This window comes from Oncorhynchus mykiss, chromosome 14, assembly GCF_057628025.1.
Source record: "Oncorhynchus mykiss isolate SJ-2025 chromosome 14, ASM5762802v1, whole genome shotgun sequence".
Lineage (NCBI taxonomy): Eukaryota > Metazoa > Chordata > Actinopteri > Salmoniformes > Salmonidae > Oncorhynchus > Oncorhynchus mykiss.
In genome coordinates, this window is record NC_143035.1 from 7,848,006 (window position 1) to 7,870,485 (window position 22,480).

The following is a 22,480-nucleotide window of genomic DNA, read 5'->3' on the forward strand; positions in this document are numbered from 1 at the left end:
GGGGAAATTAATTATTTAAACGTAACAGACCTCCAATTGCGAGTCTGGTTCATCCAGGATGTTCTGTTCGTTCTGCATCCGCTGCATCGTCCCTGTAGAACTGTCCATTATCAGTACGTTCTGACTACAGGGTCTGGCGAACTGACAGTCACTCTTTCTGGAGTCAGTCGTCCTGCACACCTCGTAATTGTACACGTGCTGTAGAGTTCCTGTCCCCAAAGTGTCTGCGTAACGCGGTGGATAATACGGAATAACCGGGAGATTGGAATGATAGAGGATGCGAGACTGTCTCCATCTGTATATTTTCACTGATATAATAACCACTAAACAGGTGATGAACAAAAATGAGACTACAGCCAAAGCCAAGACTAAGTAAAGAGTCAGGTTGTCATTGTATTCCATGTCGTGCGTAAAGTCAGTGAACTCCGAGAGCACTTCAGGGAAGCTGTCCGCCACCGCCACGTTAACATTGACTGTAGCTGAACGAGAGGGCTGCCCATTGTCCTCCACTACAACAACAAGCCTTTGTTTCACAGCATCTTTATCATTGACTTGGCGTATAGTTCTTATTTCTCCATTCTGTAAACCCACTTCAAACAGCGCCCTGTCTGTCGCTTTCTGCAGTTTATAAGAGAGCCAGGCATTCTGTCCGGAGTCCACATCAACAGCCACTACTTTAGTCACAAGATAGCCCACATCTGCTGAACGAGGTACCATTTCAGCCACCAGAGAGCTGCTAGTCTGGACTGGGTACAGAACCTGAGGTGCGTTGTCGTTCTGGTCCTGGATCATTATTTTCACAGTCACATTGCTACTGAGTGGAGGGGAGCCTCCATCCTGCGCTTTTACGCGGAATTGGAAATCCTTGATCTGCTCGTAGTCAAAAGAGCGAACTGCATGGATGACTCCACCATCAGCACTAACGGACACATATGAGGAGACAGGCACTCCGTTAACCGAGGAGTCCTCCAGTATGTAAGAAACACGGGCATTCTGGTTCCAGTCAGCGTCTCTGGCTTTCACGGTGAATATAGAGAGACCAGGTGTGTTGTTTTCTATAATGTAGGCCTCATATGAGCTCCTCTCAAAGACAGGCGCGTTGTCATTCACATCTGATATCTGTAAGGTGAGATTGACGCTGCTGGAGAGCGAGGGCACGCCCTCATCAGAGCACGTCACACTGATGTTATACTCAGAGGCTCTCTCTCGGTCCAAGTCGCTGTCAGTTACTAGGCTATAGAAGCCGTTCGATGTAGATTTAATGGTGAAAGGAATGTTTTCACTTAAAACACAATTTACGACTCCGTTATTATCAGAGTCTGGGTCGTGGACACTCATTACAGCGATAATAGTCTGGGAAGGGGAATTTTCTGGTATTGATTTAGAAGTTGACATCATGTCAATCAAAGGGTTGTTGTCGTTAACGTCTGCAATGTCCACTACTAATTTACTGGAATCTGAAAGACCGCCTTGATCCTTTGCTTCTATGTCAATCTGGTAATGTTTAGCTGTTTCATAGTCGACCTTGCCTATCAAATGCACCTCGCCATTGCTTTCATCTATTTCAAATAGATCTAAAATACCATCGATACTACTTGATATTGAGTAAGTGACTAAACCGTTTGATCCGTTGTCTATATCAGTTGCACGAACTGTAGTTAATAGTGTACCCCTCTGTGAATTTTCCACCAAACTGGCCTTATATATTGCCTGCGTAAAAAGCGGAGCATTGTCATTTACATCCAACACAGTGACGTGTATCTGCACTGTACCAGACATCTTAGGCTCACCTCCATCGAGGGCGGTTAACACTAAAGATATCTGCTCCTGTTTCTCTCGATCTAAAGGCTTCTGCAAAACCATCTCAACCTTTTTACTTCCATCAGCCTGACCTTGTAATTTTAAAATAAAATGTTCGGTTGGATTAAGGGAGTAGCTTTGTAGTCCATTCGCTCCTATATCAGAATCAAAAGCTCTTTCCAATACAAATTTAGCACCGATCACAGCTGATTCACTTATTTCGAATTTCATTGCATCTTTTTTGAAAACAGGAGCATTATCATTGATATCGGTAATCTCAATTGTGACTTGATAAAATTCTATTGGGTTCTCCATAATAATCTGAAAATGTAGTGCGCAAGGCGTCGTCTGTCTGCACATCACCTCACGGTCTATTCTCTCTTTGATAAGGATAACTCCCCTTTCTTTATTCAACTCAATACATTCTGCACTGTTTCCAACGTGAACACGAGCATTACCTGATTTTAGTCGTTTTATATCCAACCCCAAATCCTGCGCTATGTTACCGACTAAAGAGCCTTTCGCCATTTCCTCTGGAATGGAGTAACTGACCTGCCCGTGCACTGAACTGAGAGAGAGGATCGAGATAAACAACAGTACTTGCCGTGTCATTGTTCTGTCCGACATTTTCCCTTCACCATTAAACCACAGCCACCATGCAATCCGTTAAGCAATTTTAAATATTCTGTTAAATACAAATTCAGAAAATAACAATAATGTCTTCCAATAATCCTTATCGCTGGAACAAAAGAATCGCAGCTTGGTGTTCTCTATAACACGGACTGCGCGCTCTGCGTGCGGCTCTTTCTCTCTGTAAAATATCGAGATGACGGGGAGGTACTGCTGCCAATCTGTTCTAAAACTGCAACACACTGACTGACCAACAGCGTCCCTCTGAGTTCAATGCACTGAACTTCAGCTATTCTTAAAAAATAAACAATTCTAAAATGTTTGGGAAGGGTTGAGTCTCCAAAATAGAATGTACAGCCCAATCATGTTTTACACAACCCAGTCATGTGGGCAATATTAACACATGAACAACTGTAAACATAGATACCACAGGATGTGTACAAGTAATCTCAAATAAGATAAACGTTTATGAAACTATAGGCCTACATCACAACCGAACACGACTTCAGAAAACTGGACGCATGGTAGCGTGGTTTATTATACAAATACACAATTACTTATATAAATTTATGAAATTAATTCTTATTATATTAGATGTTTGCATGATCTTGACAATGGTGAAGACGTCAATACAATTCACCATTTCCTATGTCAAAGCTCCCTGTTTGCAAAGCACCGCTGTACATCTCAGTGGTGCTGATTTGGCCACATCAGGGGAATGAACAGCATTTCTGTCCACGGAAAGCTTCCAAAAGTAAAGACTCGATTTAAAAACAGTCAAAGACAATTATAGAATGCATTACACATAAAAAATATAGTTTTAGGGGAAAATTCATTATTTAAATATAACAGACCTCCAATGGCGAGTCTGGCTCATCCGGGTTGTTCTGTTTAGTCTGCATCCGCTGCATCGTCCCTGTAGAACTGGGGTCCATTATCAGTACGTTCTGACTACAGGGTCTGGCGAACTGACAGTCACTCTTTCTGGAGTCAGTCGTCCTGCACACCTCGTAATTGTACACGTGCTGTAGAGTTCCTGTCCCCAAAGTGTCTGCGTAACGCGGTGGATAATACGGAATAACCGGGAGATTGGAATGATAGAGGATGCGAGACTGTCTCCATCTGTATATTTTCACTGATATAATAACCACTAAACAGGTGATGAACAAAAATGAGACTACAGCCAAAGCCAAGACTAAGTAAAGAGTCAGGTTGTCATTGTATTCCTTGTCGTGCGTAAAGTCAGTGAACTCCGAGAGCACTTCAGGGAAACTGTCCGCCACCGCCACGTTAACATTGACTGTAGCTGAACGAGAGGGCTGCCCATTGTCCTCCACTACAACAGTGAGCCTTTGTTTCATAACATCTTTATCATTGACTTGGCGTACAGTTCTTATCTCTCCATTCTGTAAGCCCACTTCAAACAGCGCCCTGTCTGTCGCTTTCTGCAGTTTATATGAGAGCCAGGCATTCTGTCCAGAGTCCACATCAACAGCCACCACTTTAGTCACAAGATAGCCCACATCTGCTGAACGAGGAACCATTTCAGCTACCAGAGAGCTGCTAGTCTGGACTGGGTACAGAACCTGAGGCGCGTTGTCATTCTGGTCCTGGATCATTATTTTCACAGTCACATTGCTACTGAGAGGAGGGGAGCCTCCATCCTGCGCTTTTACGCGGAACTGGAAATCCTTGATCTGCTCGTAGTCAAAAGAGCGCACTGCATGGATGACTCCACTGTCAGCACTAACAGACACATATGAGGAGATGGGCACTCCGTTAATCGAGGAGTCCTCCAGTATGTAAGAAACACGGGCATTCTGGTTCCAGTCAGCGTCTCTGGCTTTCACTGTGAATATAGAGAGGCCCGGTGTATTGTTTTCTATAATGTAGGCCTCATATGAGCTCCTCTCAAAGACAGGCGCGTTGTCATTCACATCTGATATCTGTAAGGTGAGAGTGACGCTGCTGGAGAGCGAGGGCACGCCCTCATCAGAGCACGTCACACTGATGTTATACTCAGAGGCTCTCTCTCGGTCCAAATCACTGTCTGTTACTAGGCTATAGAAGCCGGTCGATGTAGATTTAATGGTGAAGGGAATGTTTTCACTTAAAACACAATTCACGTCACCGTTATTATCAGAGTCAGGGTCGTGGACACTCATTACAGCGATAATAGTCTGGGAAGGGGAATTTTCTGGTATTGATTTAGAAGTTGACATCATGTCAATCAAAGGGTTGTTATCGTTAACGTCTGCAATGTCCACTACTAATTTACTGGAATCTGAAAGACCGCCTTGATCTTTTGCTTCTATGTCAATCTGGTAATGTTTAGCTGTTTCATAGTCGACCTTGCCTATCAAACGCACCTCGCCATTACTCTCGTTTATTTTAAATAAGTCCAAAATACCAACTTTGCTACTTGATATTGAGTAAGTGACTAAACCATTTGATCCATTGTCTATATCAGTTGCACGAACTGTCGTTAATAAAGTACCCCTCTTCGAGTTCTCGACGACACCCGCCTTATATATTGCCTGTGTAAAAACCGGAGCGTTGTCGTTTACATCCAAGACTGTGACGTGTATCTGCACTGTTCCAGACATCGTAGGCTCACCTCCATCGATAGCTGTTAACACTAAAGATATCTGCTCCCTTTTCTCTCGGTCGAGAGGCTTCTGCAAAACCATCTCTACCTTTTTACTTCCGTCATCTTGCCCATGTAATTTCAGAACGAAATGATCAGGTGGGTTAAGGGAGTAGCTTTGAAGTCCATTTATTCCAATATCAGAATCAAAAGCTCTTTCTAGTACAAATTTAGCTCCGGTCACAGCTGATTCGCTTATTTCGAATTTTATTGAATCCTTTTGGAAAACTGGAGCATTATCATTGATATCGATGATCTCAATAGTGATTCGATAAAATTCTATTGGGTCCTCCATAATAATTTGAAAGTGTAAAGCACAAGGCGTCGTCTGTTCGCAGAGCGCTTCACGGTCTATTCTCTCTTTGATAAGGAGAACTCCCCTTTCTTTATTCAACTCGATGTATTCTGCGCTGTTTCCAACGTGAACACGAGCTCTACCCGACGTCAGTCTTTTGATATCTAAACCCAAATCCTGCGCTATGTTACCGACTAAAGAGCCTTTCGCCATTTCTTCCGGAATGGAGTAACTGACCTGCCCGTGCACTGAACTGAGAGAGAGGACCGAGATAAACAACAGTACTTGCCGTGTCATTGTTCTGTCCGACATTTCCCACTGCAGAATTAAATCACAAATACCGCAAAGGTCCGTTAAACAATTTGCAATATTCAGTTTCACGTAAATCCAGAAAATAGCAAAATCTTCCGCCAATAATCCGTATCTCTGGAACAAAAGAATCGCTGCTCGGTGTCTGGGTGCTTACTGTTCTCTGTAACCCGGACTGCCCGTTCTGCGTGCGGCTCTTTCCCTCTCTAATACATCGAGATGATGGGGGAGGTACAGCTGTAAATTTAAAACTGCAACACACTAACCAACAGCGTCCCTCTGAGTTCAATGGAATGAACTACAGAAAACGAGAAATATTCCAACATATTTGAGATGGTTTGATTGTCCGTGGGATCAAATATAGCACTATGATGCTATATCAACACACGTAGCCTCATGAATGAATTACAACAGCAAATCAACATACCTGAGGGGTGTGGAGAAAGAATGTCTAACGAAAGACACGTTCAGTGATATTATGTTAATGTAGGAAGCTACAGGCTACCTATTGAAATAGAGCGTCTTTGAAACTGTTGCTGTCCATGGCCTTGGTGCTGAAATAACCACTTATTGGTGGAATGAAGAGCATTTGTGACGGATTCAATTTCAAACAAAAATCGCACAACACATTTAGACATAGGATACACATTAGAAAAGTGGTATTAGCGAAAAGATAATGACTCAAATACAACAGACCTCTATTGGGGAGTCTGGTTCATCCAGGATGTTCTGTTCGTTCTGCATCCGCTGCATCGTCCCTGTAGAACTGGGGTCCATTATCAGTACGTTCTGACTACATGGTCTGGCGAACTGACAGTCACTCTTTCTGGAGTCAGTCGTCCTGCACACCTCGTAATTGTACACGTGCTGTAGAGTTCCTGTCCCCAGAGTGTCTGCGTAACGCGGTGGATAATACGGAATAACCGGGAGATTGGAATGATAGAGGATGCGAGACTGTCTCCATCTGTATATTTTCACTGATATAATAACCACTAAACACGTGATGAACAGAAATGAGACTACAGCCAAAGCCAAGACTAAGTAAAAAGTCAGGTTGTCATTGTACTCCTTGTCGTGCGTAAAGTCAGTGAACTCCGAGAGCACTTCAGGGAAGCTGTCCGCCACCGCCACGTTAACATTGACTGTAGTTGAACGAGAGGGCTGCCCGTTGTCCTCCACTACAACAACAAGCCTTTGTTTCACAACATCTTTATCAGTGACTTGGCGTATAGTTCTTATTTCCCCATTCTGTAAACCCACTTCAAACAGCGCCCTGTCTGTCGCTTTCTGTAGTTTATAAGAGAGCCAGGCATTCTGTCCAGAGTCCACATCAACAGCCACCACTTTAGTCACAAGATAGCCCACATCTGCTGAACGAGGTACCATTTCAGCCACCAGAGAGCTGCTAGTCTGGACTGGGTACAGAACCTGAGGCGCGTTGTCATTCTGGTCCTGGATCATTATTTTCACAGTCACATTGTTACTGAGAGGAGGGGAGCCTCCATCCTGCGCTTTTACGCGGAACTGGAAATCCTTGATCTGCTCGTAATCAAAAGAGCGCACTGCATGGATGACTCCACTGTCAGCACTAACGGACACATATGAGGAGACAGGCACTCCGTTAACCGAGGAGTCCTCCAGTATGTAAGAAACACGGGCATTTTGGTTCCAGTCAGCGTCTCTGGCTTTCACTGTGAATATAGAGAGGCCCGGTGTGTTGTTTTCTATAATGTAGGCCTCATATGAACTCCTCTCAAAGACAGGCGCGTTGTCATTCACATCTGATATCTGTAAGGTGAGAGTGACGCTGCTGGAGAGCGAGGGCACGCCCTCATCAGAGCACGTCACACTGATGTTATACTCAGAGGCTCTCTCTCGGTCCAAATCACTGTCTGTTACTAGGCTATAGAAGCCGTTAGATGTAGATTTAATGGTGAAAGGAATGTTTTCACTTAAAACACAATTCACGTCTCCGTTATTATCAGAGTCTGGGTCGTGGACACTCATTACAGCGATAATAGTCTGGGAAGGGGAATTTTCTGGTATTGATTTAGAAGTTGACATCATGTCAATCAAAGGGTTGTTGTCGTTAACGTCTGCAATGTCCACTACTAATTTACTGGAATCTGAAAGACCGCCTTGATCCTTTGCTTCTATGTCAATCTGGTAATGTTTAGCTGTTTCATAGTCGACCTTGCCTATCAAACGCACCTCGCCATTACTCTCGTTTATTTTAAATAAGTCCAAAATACCAACTTTGCTACTTGATATTGAGTAAGTGACTAAACCATTTGATCCATTGTCTATATCAGTTGCACGAACTGTCGTTAATAAAGTACCCCTCTTCGAGTTCTCGACGACACCCGCCTTATATATTGCCTGTGTAAAAACTGGAGCGTTGTCGTTTGCATCCAAGACTGTGACGTGTATCTGCACTGTTCCAGACATCGTAGGCTCACCTCCATCGGTAGCTGTTAACACTAAAGATATCTGCTCCCTTTTCTCTCGGTCGAGAGGCTTCTGCAAAACCATCTCTACCTTTTTACTTCCGTCATCTTGCCCATGTAATTTCAGAACGAAATGATCAGGTGGGTTAAGGGAGTAGCTTTGAAGTCCATTTATTCCAATATCAGAATCAAAAGCTCTTTCTAGTACAAATTTAGCTCCGGTCACAGCTGATTCGCTTATTTCGAATTTTATTGAATCCTTTTGGAAAACTGGAGCATTATCATTGATATCGATGATCTCAATAGTGATTCGATAAAATTCTATTGGGTCCTCCATAATAATTTGAAAGTGTAAAGCACAAGGCGTCGTCTGTTCGCAGAGAGCTTCACGGTCTATTCTCTCTTTGATAAGGAGAACTCCCCTTTCTTTATTCAACTCGATGTATTCTGCGCTGTTTCCAACGTGAACACGAGCTCTACCCGACGTCAGTCTTTTGATATCTAAACCCAAATCCTGCGCTATGTTACCGACTAAAGAGCCTTTCGCCATTTCCTCTGGAATGGAGTAACTGACCTGCCCGTGCACTGAACTGAGAGAGAGAACTGAGATAAACAACAGTACTTGCCGTGTCATTGTTCTGTCCGACATTTCCCACTGCAGAATTAAATCACAAATACCGCAAAGGTCCGTTAAACAATTTGCAATATTCAGTTTCACGTCAATCCAGAAAATAGCACAATCTTCCGCCAATAATCCGTATCTCTGGAACAAAAGAATCGCAGCTCGGTGTCTGGGTGCTTACTGTTCTCTGTAACCCGGACTGCCCGTTCTGCGTGCGGCTCTTTCCCTCTCTAATACATCGAGATGATGGGGGAGGTACAGCTGTAAATTTAAAACTGCAACACACTAACCAACAGCGTCCCTCTGAGTTCAATGGAATGAACTACAGAAAACGAGAAATATTCCAACATATTTGAGATGGTTTGATTGTCCGTGGGATCAAATATAGCACTATGATGCTATATCAACACACGTAGCCTCATGAATGAATTACAACAGCAAATCAACATGCCTGAGGGGTGTGGAGAAAGAATGTCTAACGAAAGACACGTTCAGTGATATTATGTTAATGTAGGAAGCTACAGGCTACCTATTGAAATAGAGCGTCTTTGAAACTGTTGCTGTCCATGGCCTTGGTGCTGAAATAACCACTTATTGGTGGAATGAAGAGCATTTGTGACGGATTCAATTTCAAACAAAAATCGCACAACACATTTAGACATAGGATACACATTAGAGAAGTGGTATTAGCGAAAAGATAATGACTCAAACATAACAGACCTCTATTGGGGAGTCTGGTTCATCCAGGATGTTCTGTTCGTTCTGCATCCGCTGCATCGTCCCTGTAGAACTGGGGTCCATTATCAGTACGTTCTGACTACAGGGTCTGGCGAACTGACAGTCACTCTTTCTGGAGTCAGTCGTCCTGCACACCTCGTAATTGTACACGTGCTGTAGAGTTCCTGTCCCCAGAGTGTCTGCGTAACGCGGTGGATAATACGGAATAACCGGGAGATTGGAATGATAGAGGATGCGAGACTGTCTCCACCTGTATATTTTCACTGATATAATAACCACTAAACACGTGATGAACAGAAATGAGACTACAGCCAAAGCCAAGACTAAGTAAAAAGTCAGGTTGTCATTGTACTCCTTGTCGTGCGTAAAGTCAGTGAACTCCGAGAGCACTTCAGGGAAGCTGTCCGCCACCGCCACGTTAACATTGACTGTAGCTGAACGAGAGGGCTGCCCGTTGTCCTCCACTACAACAGTGAGCCTTTGTTTCACAGCATCTTTATCAGTGACTTGGCGTATAGTTCTTATTTCTCCATTCTGTAAGCCCACTTCAAACAGCGCTCTGTCCGTCACTTTCTGCAGTTTATACGAGAGCCAGGCATTCTGTCCAGAGTCCACATCAACAGCCACCACTTTAGTCACAAGATAGCCAACATCTGCTGAACGAGGCACCATTTCAGCCACCAGAGAGCTGCTAGTCTGGACTGGGTACAGAACCTGAGGCGCGTTGTCATTCTGGTCCTGGATCATTATTTTCACAGTCACATTGTTACTGAGAGGAGGGGAGCCTCCATCCTGGGCTTTTACGCGGAACTGGAAATGCTTGATCTGCTCGTAATCAAAAGAGCGCACTGCATGGATGACTCCACTATCAGCACTAACGGACACATATGAGGAGACAGGCACTCCGTTAATCGAGGAGTCCTCCAGTATGTAAGAAACACGGGCATTTTGGTTCCAGTCAGCGTCTCTGGCTTTCACTGTGAATATAGAGAGGCCCGGTGTGTTGTTTTCTATAATGTAGGCCTCATATGAGCTCCTCTCAAAGACAGGAGCGTTGTCATTCACATCTGATATCTGTAAGGTGAGAGTGACGCTGCTGGAGAGCGAGGGCACGCCCTCATCAGAGCACGTCACACTAATGTTATACTCAGAGGCTCTCTCTCGGTCCAAGTCACTGTCAGTTACTACAGTAAAGAAATTATTCGATGTTGATTTCATCGCAAAAGGAATGTTTTCGTTCATAGTGCACTGCACCCTGCCATTTTCCCCAGAATCAGGGTCTTGGATATTCATCATTGTTACTACAGTCCCAGGTGTAGCATCCTCAGATATACTATTTGTCTTTGACATGGTATTAATGGATGGTTTGTTATCATTTGTATCCATTACTTCAATAATCACTTTGCACGCGTCAGAGTGTCCTCCCTGGTCTGTAGCCTGTACGTCTATCTCATAATGTTTCATTTTTTCATAATCAACATTCCCAACTAATCTCACAACGCCATATTTTTCGTCTACCTCAAATAATTCAGCAGCACCCTCAGCAGTATTCGATATAGAGTATGTAACCCTTCCGTTAGGACCTTGATCAGCATCAGATGCACTGATTGTGGTTAAAACGGTGCCTTTAGGAGCACCTTCTGATATACTGGCCGTATACTCTGCCTCAGCACAAACAGGAGCGTTATCATTGGCGTCAAGTACAGTGATGACTATCTGCATTGTTCCTGATAGCTGAGGCTCTCCTCCATCTAACGCTGTTAATGTCAGAGAAATATGCTCCTGTTCCTCTCGGTCTAGAGGTTTCTGTAAAACCATCTCTACGTTTTTACTACTACCAATTTTACTATTCGGTTTTAAAATAAAATGATCAGTGGGTCTAATGTAGTAGCTTTGAAGGCCATTTATACCTACGTCATTATCAATCGCTCTCTCCAAGACGAATCTAGCACCCGTTAAAGCAGACTCGCTTATTTCAAATGTCATTGCATTCCTTTTAAAAACCGGAGCATTGTCATTGGTATCCGTTATTTCAACTGTGATGCTGTAAAATTCCATTGGATTCTCCAGAATAATCTGAAAATGTAGCGCGCAAGGTGTAGTCTGTCCGCAGAGCGCCTCGCGGTCTATTTTCTCTCTGATAAGGAGAACTCCCCTTTCTTTACTCAACTCGATGTATTCTGCGCTGTCTCCGGTGTAAATACGAGCTTTACCTGATTTCAGTCTTTTGATATCTAAACCCAAATCCTGCGCGATGTTACCGACTAGAGAGCCTTTTTCCATTTCCTCGGGAATGGAGTAACTGACCTGCCCGTGCACTGAACTGAGAGAGAGGACCGAGATAAACAACAACACTTGCCGTGCCATTGTTCTGTCCGACATTTTCCCCTGCACATGAAAAATCAATCACGTTATAATCCGTAAAACAGTCTGTAATGTTCAGTTTGGTATCAGTGCTGATAAACAAAGCGCAACGTGTCCAAAAACCCAAAAAAAATCGTGCCGCCAGAACAAAAGAATCGCAGCTCCGTGTCTCCGTACTTAGTGTTCTCCGTAACATGGACTTAGTGCTCTGCGTGCGACTCTTTCTCTCTCTAATATATCGAGATGATGGGGGAGGTACTGCTGCAAATCTGCTCTAAAACGGCAACACACTGACCAACAGCGTCCCTCAGAGTTCAGACTATTAAATGACAGAATTGAACAAAGAAAGAGAAACACCCCAGGAGAGTTGGGGATGTTAGGGCCCCACATAAGAGAGAGTACTAAGGTAACCATCTAGACTACGTCAATAAATTATCTTGGTCAATGAATGTAGGCCAAATGTACACCAAGATCCCGGAAAGATGTGGAGAAAGAAAGTCTGAGCCTATCCCTTCACACATGGAATTACAATACAACAGAACACAATGTTAGGCTGCAGGTAAAACCGGAAATGAATGGAATGTTGTGCATGAAATACACGTAGCCTATCATAGAATGTTATGAACTACAAACTATATGCTTGCTTGATATGCATAAGGACGGTATTATCTTTACCCTCAGCGATGATTCAGCTACAATGCAAGTCACCCCATTTGCAAAGCGCCGCTGTCCATGACTGTGGTGCTGAAAGTGCAATAACAATGGAAAGAAGAGCTCTTCGGACAGTGGGAATGAAATCAACTCGAACGATGCATTTAAAGATGTAAATGGTTACAAATGGAAATATATAACAGACCTCAAGTGGGGAGTCTGGTTCATCCAGGATGTTCTGTTCGTTCTGCATCCGCTGCATCGTCCCTGTAGAACTGATGTCCATTGTCAGTATGTTCTGACTACAGGGTCTGGCGAACTGACAGTCACTCTTTCTGGAGTCAGTCGTCCTGCACACCTCGTAATTGTACACGTGCTGTAGAGTTCCTGTTCCCAACGTGTCTGCGTAACGCGGTGGATAATACGGAATAACCGGGAGATTGGAATGATAGAGAATACGAGACTGTCTCCATCTGTATATTTTCACTGATATAATAACCACTAAACATGTGATGAACAGAAATGAGACTACAGCCAAAGCCAAGACTAAGTAAAAAGTCAGGTTGTCGTTGTACTCCTTGTCGTGCGTAAAGTCAGTGAACTCCGAGAGCACTTCAGGGAAGCTGTCCGCCACCGCCACGTTAACATTGACTGTAGCTGAACGAGAGGGCTGCCCGTTGTCCTCTACTACGACAGTGAGCCTTTGTTTCACAACATCTTTATCGTTGACTTGGCGTATAGTTCTTATTTCTCCATTCTGTAAGCCCACTTCAAACAGCGCCCTGTCTGTCGCTTTCTGCAGTTTATAAGAGAGCCAGGCATTCTGTCCAGAGTCCACATCAACAGCCACTACTTTAGTGACAAGATAGCCCACATCCGCTGAACGAGGCACCATTTCAGCCACCAGAGAGCTGCTAGTCTGGACTGGGTACAGAACCTGAGGCGCGTTGTCATTCTGGTCCTGGATCATTATTTTCACAGTCACATTGCTACTGAGAGGAGGGGAGCCTCCATCCTGCGCTTTTACGCGGAACTGGAAATCCTTGATCTGCTCGTAGTCAAAAGAGCGCACTGCATGGATGACTCCACTGTCAGCACTAACGGACACATATGAGGAGACAGGCACTCCGTTAACCGAGGAGTCCTCCAGTATGTAAGAAACACGGGCATTCTGGTTCCAGTCAGCGTCTCTGGCTTTCACTGTGAATATAGAGAGGCCCGGTGTGTTGTTTTCTATAATGTAGGCCTCATATGAGCTCCTCTCAAAGACAGGCGCGTTGTCATTCACATCTGATATCTGTAATGTGAGAGTGACGCTGCTGGAGAGCGAGGGCACGCCCTCATCAGAGCAGGTCACACTGATGTTGTACTCAGAGACTCTCTCTCGGTCCAAGTCACTATCAGTTACAAGACTATAGAAATTGTTTGAGGTCGATCTCATCACAAAGGGAATATTGTCCTCAATAGAGCACTGCACTTTACCATTTCCATCAGAATCTGGGTCTTGAATATTCATCATTGTTACGACTGTGCCAGGTTTAGCATCCTCAGATATGATATTTGTTTTTGACATAATGTTAATGGAAGGTCTGTTGTCATTTATATCGATTACGTCAATAATTACTTTACAAGAATCGGTGTTACCTCCTTGGTCTCTGGCTTGAACGTCAATTTGATAATGTTTAGTTCTTTCGTAATCAACATTCAGGTTTAATTTTACTACGCCATCCTCTTTACCAATCTCAAATAGTTGGGCTGCTCCAGATTTTGGAACGTGATAGGTAACTGTTCCATATGAACCTTGATCAGCGTCAAATGCAGTGACTGTGGTTAAAACAGTGCCTTGAGTTGCGTTCTCCAATACACTGGCCTTGTAAACCGCTTGGGAACAGACAGGTGCGTTATCATTGGCGTCAAGCACAGTGATGATTATCTGCATTGTTCCTGATAGCTGAGGCTCTCCTCCATCTACTGCTGTTAATATCAGAGATATTTGCTCCTGTTTCTCTCGATCTAAAGCTTTCTGCAAAACCATTTCAACATTTTTACCACCGTCTGGCAAATGTTGCGTTTTTAAAATGAAATTATCGGACGGTTTCAGAGAATAGCTATGAAGGCCGTTAACGCCAACGTCGTCATCAATTGCTCTTTCTAAGACAATCCTGGTTCCCGTTAAAGCGGACTCGCCTATTTCATATTTCATTTCACTCTTTTCAAAAATAGGCGAATTATCATTTACATCGGTTAACTCAATTGTTATGCTGTAAAATTCCATGGGATTCTCTAAAATGATTTGCAAATGCAATGCGCAAGGCGTCGTCTGTCCGCAGAGAGCTTCACGGTCTATTCTCTCTTTGATAAGGAGAATTCCCCTTTCTTTATTCAACTCGATGTATTCTGCGCTGTCTCCTGTATAAATACGAGCTTTACCTGATTTCAGTCTTTTGATATCTAAACCCAAATCCTGCGCGATGTTACCGACTAAAGAGCCTTTCGCCATTTCCTCTGGAATGGAGTAACTGACCTGCCCGTGCACTGAACTGAGAGAGAGAACTGAGATAAACAACAGTACTTGCCGAGCCATTGTTCTGTCCGATATTTTCCGTATGATATCAAATAATACAAACCATATAGTCCGTTAAGAAGTCAGTAATATTCCATTCGTTTTTAGTTTAAAAAAAAGAAAAGGTAAATGCCTCAACAATCCTGAAAAAAATTCTGGAACAAAAGAATCGCAGCACGTCGTTTCCTTGCTTGGTGTCCTCTGTGACCTGGACTTCGCGCTCTGCGTGCAGCAGTTTCTCTCTCTTAATACATCGAGATATTGGGGGAGGAACTGCTACAAATCCGCTCTAAAATTGTAAGACACTGACCAACAGCGTCCCTCTGAGTACAATCCACTGAACTACTGATATTCATAAGAAAAAAGATTAAACACATTTGGGAAATAATATTATGCTATTATCAAAAAATAAGCCAATGTATTAATGACAAACGGAAACCAATATGTAAGTGCGATGTGGACAAACAAGATATACGCGTTGAGTATAACCGCTACTATAAGAGTGAAACAGATGTATTACAGGCAACATATTGAAATAAAGCTGTCCGTGGCCTTGGTGCTGAAATGGCCACATATTATTGAAATAAACAGCATTTCTGACCATTGAAACTTACCAGGTATGCAAGTTCAATTTCTAATAGTTCAAATCACACGATAGTCCTAAAACATACACACGGAAATCATAGTTTTAGGGACAAGATAATTATTAAAATACAACACACCTCTAACGGCGAGTCTGGTTCATCCAAGATGTTCTGTTCACTCTGTATCCGCTGCATCGTCCCTGTAGAACTGGGGTCCATTATCAGTACGTTCTGACTACAGGGTCTGGCGAACTGACAGTCACTCTTTCTGGAGTCAGTCGTCCTGCACACCTCGTAATTGTACACGTGCTGTAGAGTTCCTGTCCCCAAAGTGTCTGCGTAACGCGGTGGATAATACGGAATAACCGGGAGATTGGAATGATAGAGGATGCGAGACTGTCTCCATCTGTATATTTTCACTGATATAATAACCACTAAACACGTGATGAACAGAAATGAGACTACAGCCAAAGCCAGTACTAAGTAAAAAGTCAGGTTGTCATTGTAATCCTTGTCGTGCGTAAAGTCAGTGAACTCCGAGAGCACTTCAGGGAAGCTGTCCGCCACCGCCACGTTAACATTGACTGTAGCTGAACGAGAGGGCTGTCCATTGTCCTCCACAACAACAGTGAGCCTTTGTTTCACAGCATCTTTATCATTGACTTGGCGTACAGTTCTTATTTCTCCATTCTGTAAACCCACTTCAAACAGCGCCCTGTCTGTCGCTTTCTGCAGTTTATAAGAGAGCCAAGCATTCTGTCCAGAGTCCAAATCAACAGCCACCACTTTAGTGACAAGATAGCCCACATCTGCTGAACGAGGTACCATTTCAGCCACCAGGGAGCTGCTAGTCTGGACTGGGTACAGAACCTGAGGCGCGTTGTCATTCTGGTCCTGGATCATTATTTTCACCGTCACATTGCTACTGAGAGGAGGGGAGCCTCCATCCTGCGCCTTAACTAAGACCGTAAGCTGTTTTATTTGTTCATAATCAAAGGAGCGCACAGCATGTAAAACTCCGGTTTCAGAGTTAATGGATATATAAGTAGAGACTGGAGTTCCGCTGATCTGCGTGTCCTCCAACAGGTACGATATTCTCGCGTTCTGATTCCAGTCAGAGTCCCGCGCGCTGACAGTAAATATGGACATTCCAGGAGAGTTATTCTCTGTGATGTAAGCAGAGTAGGGACCTTTATCGAACAATGGGGCATTGTCATTTACGTCAGAGATTCTAAGGTGTAGTGTCCTGGCGCTAGAGAGAGGAGGCGAACCAGAATCTGTTGCTGTAATTGTTATGTTGTATTCGGACACCGTTTCTCGGTCAAAAATCGAATCTGTTATCACATTATAGTAATTAGTCATTGAGGATTTGATCTTAAATGGGAGGTTAGTATCTATAGAGCATGTAATCTGTCCATTTCTCTCTGAATCAGTATCTTTAACATTTATAATAGCAATAGTTGTGCCGGGAGGAGCATCTTCAGACACAGGGCTGGAGAAAGACATGACGTTTATAACGGGTGCGTTGTCATTAACATCAATAACTTCAATTACAACTTTACTTGTGTCTGTTAAACCACCCTGATCTTTAGCCTCTACTCTGACCTCGTATTTCTTATTTTTCTCATAATCTATCTGACCCGAAACAGATATGATTCCGGTGTTCTCATTAATGATAAATATGTCTGCTATGCTGCCCTTTAACTTTGATAAACTGTATGCTATTTCTCCGTTCGATCCACCGTCTGCATCACTTGCATTCACGGTTGTGATATAGGTGCCTTTCGGTGCGTTTTCCATCACAACAGCCCTGTACACTGATTGGTTAAACACAGGCGCATTGTCATTCACATCCAGGACAGTGATCTCTATATTTACTGTGCCAGATCTCTGCGGATTTCCACCGTCTACAGCGATTAGCTTTAAAGAGAGACGAGGAAGCTCCTCTCTGTCTAATGGTTTCTGGAGGAACATCTCTGCATATTTACTACCGTCTGGATTCGCATGCTGTTTTAGAATGAAATTATCATTGGGAGTTAAAATGTAATTTTGTAGGGCGTTGAGACCTACATCGGGATCCTCTGCACTCTCTAGTGGAAACCTAGCTCCAACTGTGGCCGATTCGCTAATTTCAAAATTAATATCTTTATTTGGAAAAACGGGCGCATGATCGTTTACATCTAATATTTCTACAGTGACTAAGTGCAGTTCCATCGGATTCTCTAGAATGATTTCGAAGCTGAAGCTACACGGTGTGACGTCAGTACAAAGCTGCTCTCGGTCTATTCTCTCCCTCACGACTAGCATCCCTTTGTCTGTCTTCAGCTCTGTGTACTGAATGCTTTCTCCGGTCACGATACGAGCCCTGCCCGCTCGGAGCCTTTTCAAATCTAACCCCAGGTCTTGAGCCACGTTACCGATAAGAGAGCCTGTCTTCATCTCCTCCGGAATGGAATAGCGGATTTGACCACTGACAATATGACTGAGATACAGGAGAAAAATAAGTACTTGCCACCGCAGTCCACAACTTGAACGCCATCTTACGCATTTAGGTTGAAGGAATCCTTCAGTTGCCATAGCCAACGAAAATGCCTTACACTGTATCCTCAGAAACGTTGAGCAAAGAGAGGAGTAATATGTAATGTTTTGTTTTAATCCAGGCTATTTTCACCGTCCCTTCCACTTAACAGTAATAAACATGGATCAGAGTGTTTCTCTGTCGCGCCCCGCATCGTATGAAGCGCAATCTCTCCCTCTCCCCTGGTAGAGCGCAGTGATAGGGGAGTTAACTCCACTGACTGACAACACTGGACATAATTTATTTCACTGATCAACAGCGGCCCTCAGAGTCTAAAACATGAACACCAGATTATATTTGATTTCATTTAAACGTATACATTTTTCAACACTTTACAGAACTACTCCCGTTCAAAACAGGTAGTTGAACACTGTGGTGCAATATAAGTGAATGCATCGTTCAATCACTATGATACTACGACCAGCGAGGCAAGCAGCAATAATTTGATAGCCTACTAAAACATGTCACACTATCCAGTCAGCGCTAGATTGGAACGTGCGTAAATATTTTCCATGGATCCACCATCCAAACCATTATTGAACAATACGGTAAAATACCTATGTTGAGAGTTATTTGAAATGAAAAGCAGTCAACTTTAAAAGCCACCCCATAGTGACTTAGTAGATACAGAGTAGTTGGAATTAGGGAGAAAAGTGTAAGAGAACGTATCAGAACTCGGTTGCAATCATGACAGAATTTGCGGTGTCCACACAGAGTGGTACTGAAACGGCCGAGTTACGAGGGAAAAAAAGTAGGCATACTATAAAAAAACCAAATGATCAGAAAACAAGTTAGTGCTTCTATTGTAGCACTTGGTATTGCTACCCACTGTCCAAACCCGCTGGCAATGGAATTCTATAAAACCCAAACGAACAGCAACAATGCTTAACTGATTGACCCATATACTGTGATGACAAGAGAAATACAGAGCAAATTAACCTTAGGGCACAAAAGTTCAAAGAATTACGAAGAATATACTGTGAAGATGTATTCCAACCCAATGAACAATGCCATTAAAACTCCAACAGACTCACCTCCAGCGGCGAGTCTGGTTCGTCCAGGATGTTCTGTTCGTTCTGCATCCGTTTCATCGTCCCTGTAGAACTGGGGTCCATTATCAGTACATTCTGACTACAGGGTCTGGCGAACTGACAGTCACTCTTTCTGGAGTCAGTCGTCCTGCACACCTCGTAATTGTACACGTGCTGTAGAGTTCCTGTCCCCAAAGTGTCTGCGTAACGCGGTGGATAATACGGAATAACCGGGAGATTGGAATGATAGAGAATACGAGACTGTCTCCATCTGTATATTTTCACTGATATAATAACCACTAAACACGTGATGAACAGAAATGAGACTACAGCCAAAGCCAAGACTAAGTAAAAAGTCAGGTTGTCATTGTACTCCTTGTCGTGCGTAAAGTCAGTGAACTCTGAGAGCACTTCAGGGAAGCTGTCCGCCACCGCCACGTTAACATTGACTGTAGCTGAACGAGAGGGCTGCCCGTTGTCCTCCACTACAACAGTGAGCCTTTGTTTCACATCTTTATCATTGACTTGGCGTATAGTTCTTATTTCCCCATTCTGTAAACCCACTTCAAACAGTGCCCTGTCTGCCGCTTTCTGCAGTTTATATGAGAGCCAGGCATTCTGTCCAGAGTCCACATCAACAGCCACCACTTTAGTCACAAGATAGCCCACATCTGCTGAACGAGGTACCATTTCAGCCACCAGGGAGCTGCTAGTCTGGACTGGGTACAGAACCTGAGGCGCGTTGTCGTTCTGATCTTGGATGAAGATGGTGACACTCACATTGCTACTGAGCTGAGGAGAACCGCCATCTTGCGCCTTAACCACGAGTTTAAACTGTTTGATTTGTTCATAATCAAAGGAGCGCAAGGCGTGTATGACCCCACTCTCTGCGTTTACGGAAACATAAACAGACACAGGAGTCCCGCTGACATCAGTATCCTCTAGAATATAAGAAATACGGGCATTTTGATTAGAGTCGGTGTCTTTAGCTCTAACAGTAAATATAGAAACACCTGGAGAGTTATTCTCTGCGATATAAGAGTTGTACACGCCATGTGGAAACACTGGGGCATTGTCGTTGACGTCCGACACCTTCAGATGAAAGGTTTTCTTACTTGAGAGAGAAGGCGACCCTGAGTCCGTGCCGACTACAGTGATGTTATACTCTGACACACTCTCACGATCTAAAACAGCGTCGGTTACCAAGGTGTAGTAATTTCTTAAATTAGATTTTATATTGAAAGGAATGTTTTGGGCCAGGCTGCAGCTCACCTGACCATTTTCACCTGAATCAAGATCTTTCACATGAATAATACCAATGGTTGTACCGAGTGGCGAATCTTCAGAGACCGGACTAGTGAAAGACATGACGCTGATTACAGGGGCATTATCGTTTACATCTATTACATCGACAACAACTTTACTGGAGTCAGTCAATCCACCTTGGTCTGTGGCTTCGATACTCACTTCGTATTTCTTGTCTTTTTCATAATCTAACTGTCCCACAAGCGATATAAAGCCAGTGTTCTTGTCAATATCAAACACATTGTCCACATAGTTTTGCATTTTTGAAATAGAATAATGTACTAAACCATTCAATCCACTGTCCGTGTCAGTGGCATTTACCGTTATGATATAGGTGCCTTTCGGTACATTTTCCATTACAGTAGCCCTGTACACTGACTGGTTAAACACAGGCGCATTGTCATTGGCATCTAGGATGGTGATCTCTATATTTACTGTGCCAGATCTCTGCGGATTTCCACCGTCTACAGCGATTAGCTTTAGAGAGAGACGAGGATGTTCCTCTCTGTCTAAAGGCTTCTGGAGCACCATTTCTGCGTATCTTTTTCCATGTGCATTTGAATGTTGTTTTACAACGAAATTATCATTCGGTGTTAGAATGTAATTTTGTAAAGCGTTAGAGCCAACATCCGGATCATCCGCAGTTGCTAGGGTAAAGCGCGCCCCCACAGAAGCCGATTCACTGATTTTCATTTCTAAATCGTTCTGTTGAAATGTGGGTGCATTATCATTAACGTCTAATATTTCTACAGTGACTAAGTGTAGTTCCATCGGATTCTCTAGAATCATTTCGAAGCTGAAGCTACACGGTGTGACGTCGCCACAAAGCTGCTCTCGGTCTATTCTCTCACTCACGACTAGAATCCCTTTGTCTGTCTTCAGCTCTGTGTACTGAATGCTTTCTCCGGTCACGATACGGGCCCGGCCCGCTCGGAGCCGTTTCAAATCTAACCCCAGGTCTTGAGCCACGTTACCGATAAGAGAGCCTTTCTTCATCTCCTCCGGAATGGAATACCGGATTTGGCCACTGATAATATGACTTAGATACAGGAGAAAAACAAGAACTTGCCACCGCAGTCCACAACACAAACGCCATCTTACGCATTTATGTTGAAGGAATCCATCGGACGCCATAGCCAACAATGATTTAATCCCACAAAAATATTCCTTATATTGTATCCTCAAACGGGAAAGACAAGAGTGTTAGTCGATGTATAATATTAAATAAGCATATTTTAACCGTCCTCTTGTGTTATCTGTAATCTACATACACATGTGGAGAGTGAGCTTGTCTCAGTCGTGCCCCGCCTCGTATGAAGTGCAGATAGTCTCTCCCTCTCCTCTGGTAGAGCGCAGTGATAGGGGAGGGGACTCCACTGACTGACAACACTGGACAGAAATCATTTTACTGATCAACAGCGGCCCTCAGAGTATAAAACATGAACACCAGATGAAATTTGAATTCATAAAAAATTAGAAATAATTCAACACTTTAGAGCACAACTGTCTTCCCATATAGATGAAGATGAACACTGTGCAGGGTAAAATCTAAATAAATGCAACGTTCAATCACTATAATACTACTGATGACCAGCAAGGCAAACATAAATAATTTAATACTAAAACATGGCACCTTATCCTCTCAGCCATGGATTTGAACGTGCGTAAAACATTTCAATGGATCGGCAATCTAAACCATTATTGAACGACACAGCAAAGTATTTATGTTGATAATTATTTGACATGTGACAAGCAGTTAACACTGCTTAAGCGACTCTTTAGTGGCTCTATATTGACTTAATCAAAACATAGCAGTTGGAGGAAGAGAGAGCAGTGCGATAGAGCGGAGCAGACCTCTGCTGCTATCATGACAGAAGAGGCGCTGTCCACACATAGTGGATACTGAAACGGCCTTA

At 43.5% G+C, this 22,480-nt stretch overlaps 3 protein-coding genes across 32 annotated transcripts in view; all 3 read right to left on the reverse strand.

The window, feature by feature from the left end:
- The window catches only part of LOC110488686 (protocadherin gamma-C5), a 192,106-nt gene that overhangs the window by 90,621 nt on the left and 79,005 nt on the right, over nucleotides 1-22,480 (reverse strand). For 2 of the 30 annotated variants that reach the window (XM_090198245.1, XM_036942787.2), the window contains exon 1: nucleotides 19,263-22,225. The exons of 20 other annotated variants lie outside the window; for them this stretch is intronic. In XM_090198245.1, the coding sequence (XP_090054371.1) occupies nucleotides 19,263-21,698 (2,436 nt within the window). In that variant the 5' untranslated portion in view covers nucleotides 21,699-22,225. Of the gene's footprint in view, nucleotides 1-30; nucleotides 2,908-3,284; nucleotides 5,685-12,708; nucleotides 15,663-15,788; nucleotides 19,222-19,262; nucleotides 22,226-22,480 lie in introns of those variants that run through there. 8 more of the 30 variants (XM_090198263.1, XM_036942807.2, XM_090198256.1 and 5 more) reach the window with 5 other exon arrangements.
- On the reverse strand, nucleotides 6,363-8,777 carry LOC149978273 (protocadherin beta-16-like). The gene has a single exon (XM_090198268.1). The coding sequence runs from the start codon at nucleotides 8,775-8,777 to the stop codon at nucleotides 6,363-6,365; it is 2,415 nt and encodes an 804-aa protein (XP_090054394.1).
- Nucleotides 9,456-11,870, reverse strand: LOC110487702 (protocadherin beta-16-like). Its single transcript, XM_021559614.3, has one exon. It carries the CDS (start codon nucleotides 11,868-11,870, stop codon nucleotides 9,456-9,458), a length of 2,415 nt encoding a protein of 804 aa, XP_021415289.3.

Bases quoted from the DNA above. Each gene is read 5' to 3' on its own strand.
- LOC149978273 (XM_090198268.1), bottom strand. From the start codon at position 8,777: ATGTCGGACAGAACAATGACACGGCAAGTACTGTTGTTTATCTCAGTT.
- LOC110487702 (XM_021559614.3), bottom strand. From the start codon at position 11,870: ATGTCGGACAGAACAATGGCACGGCAAGTGTTGTTGTTTATCTCGGTC.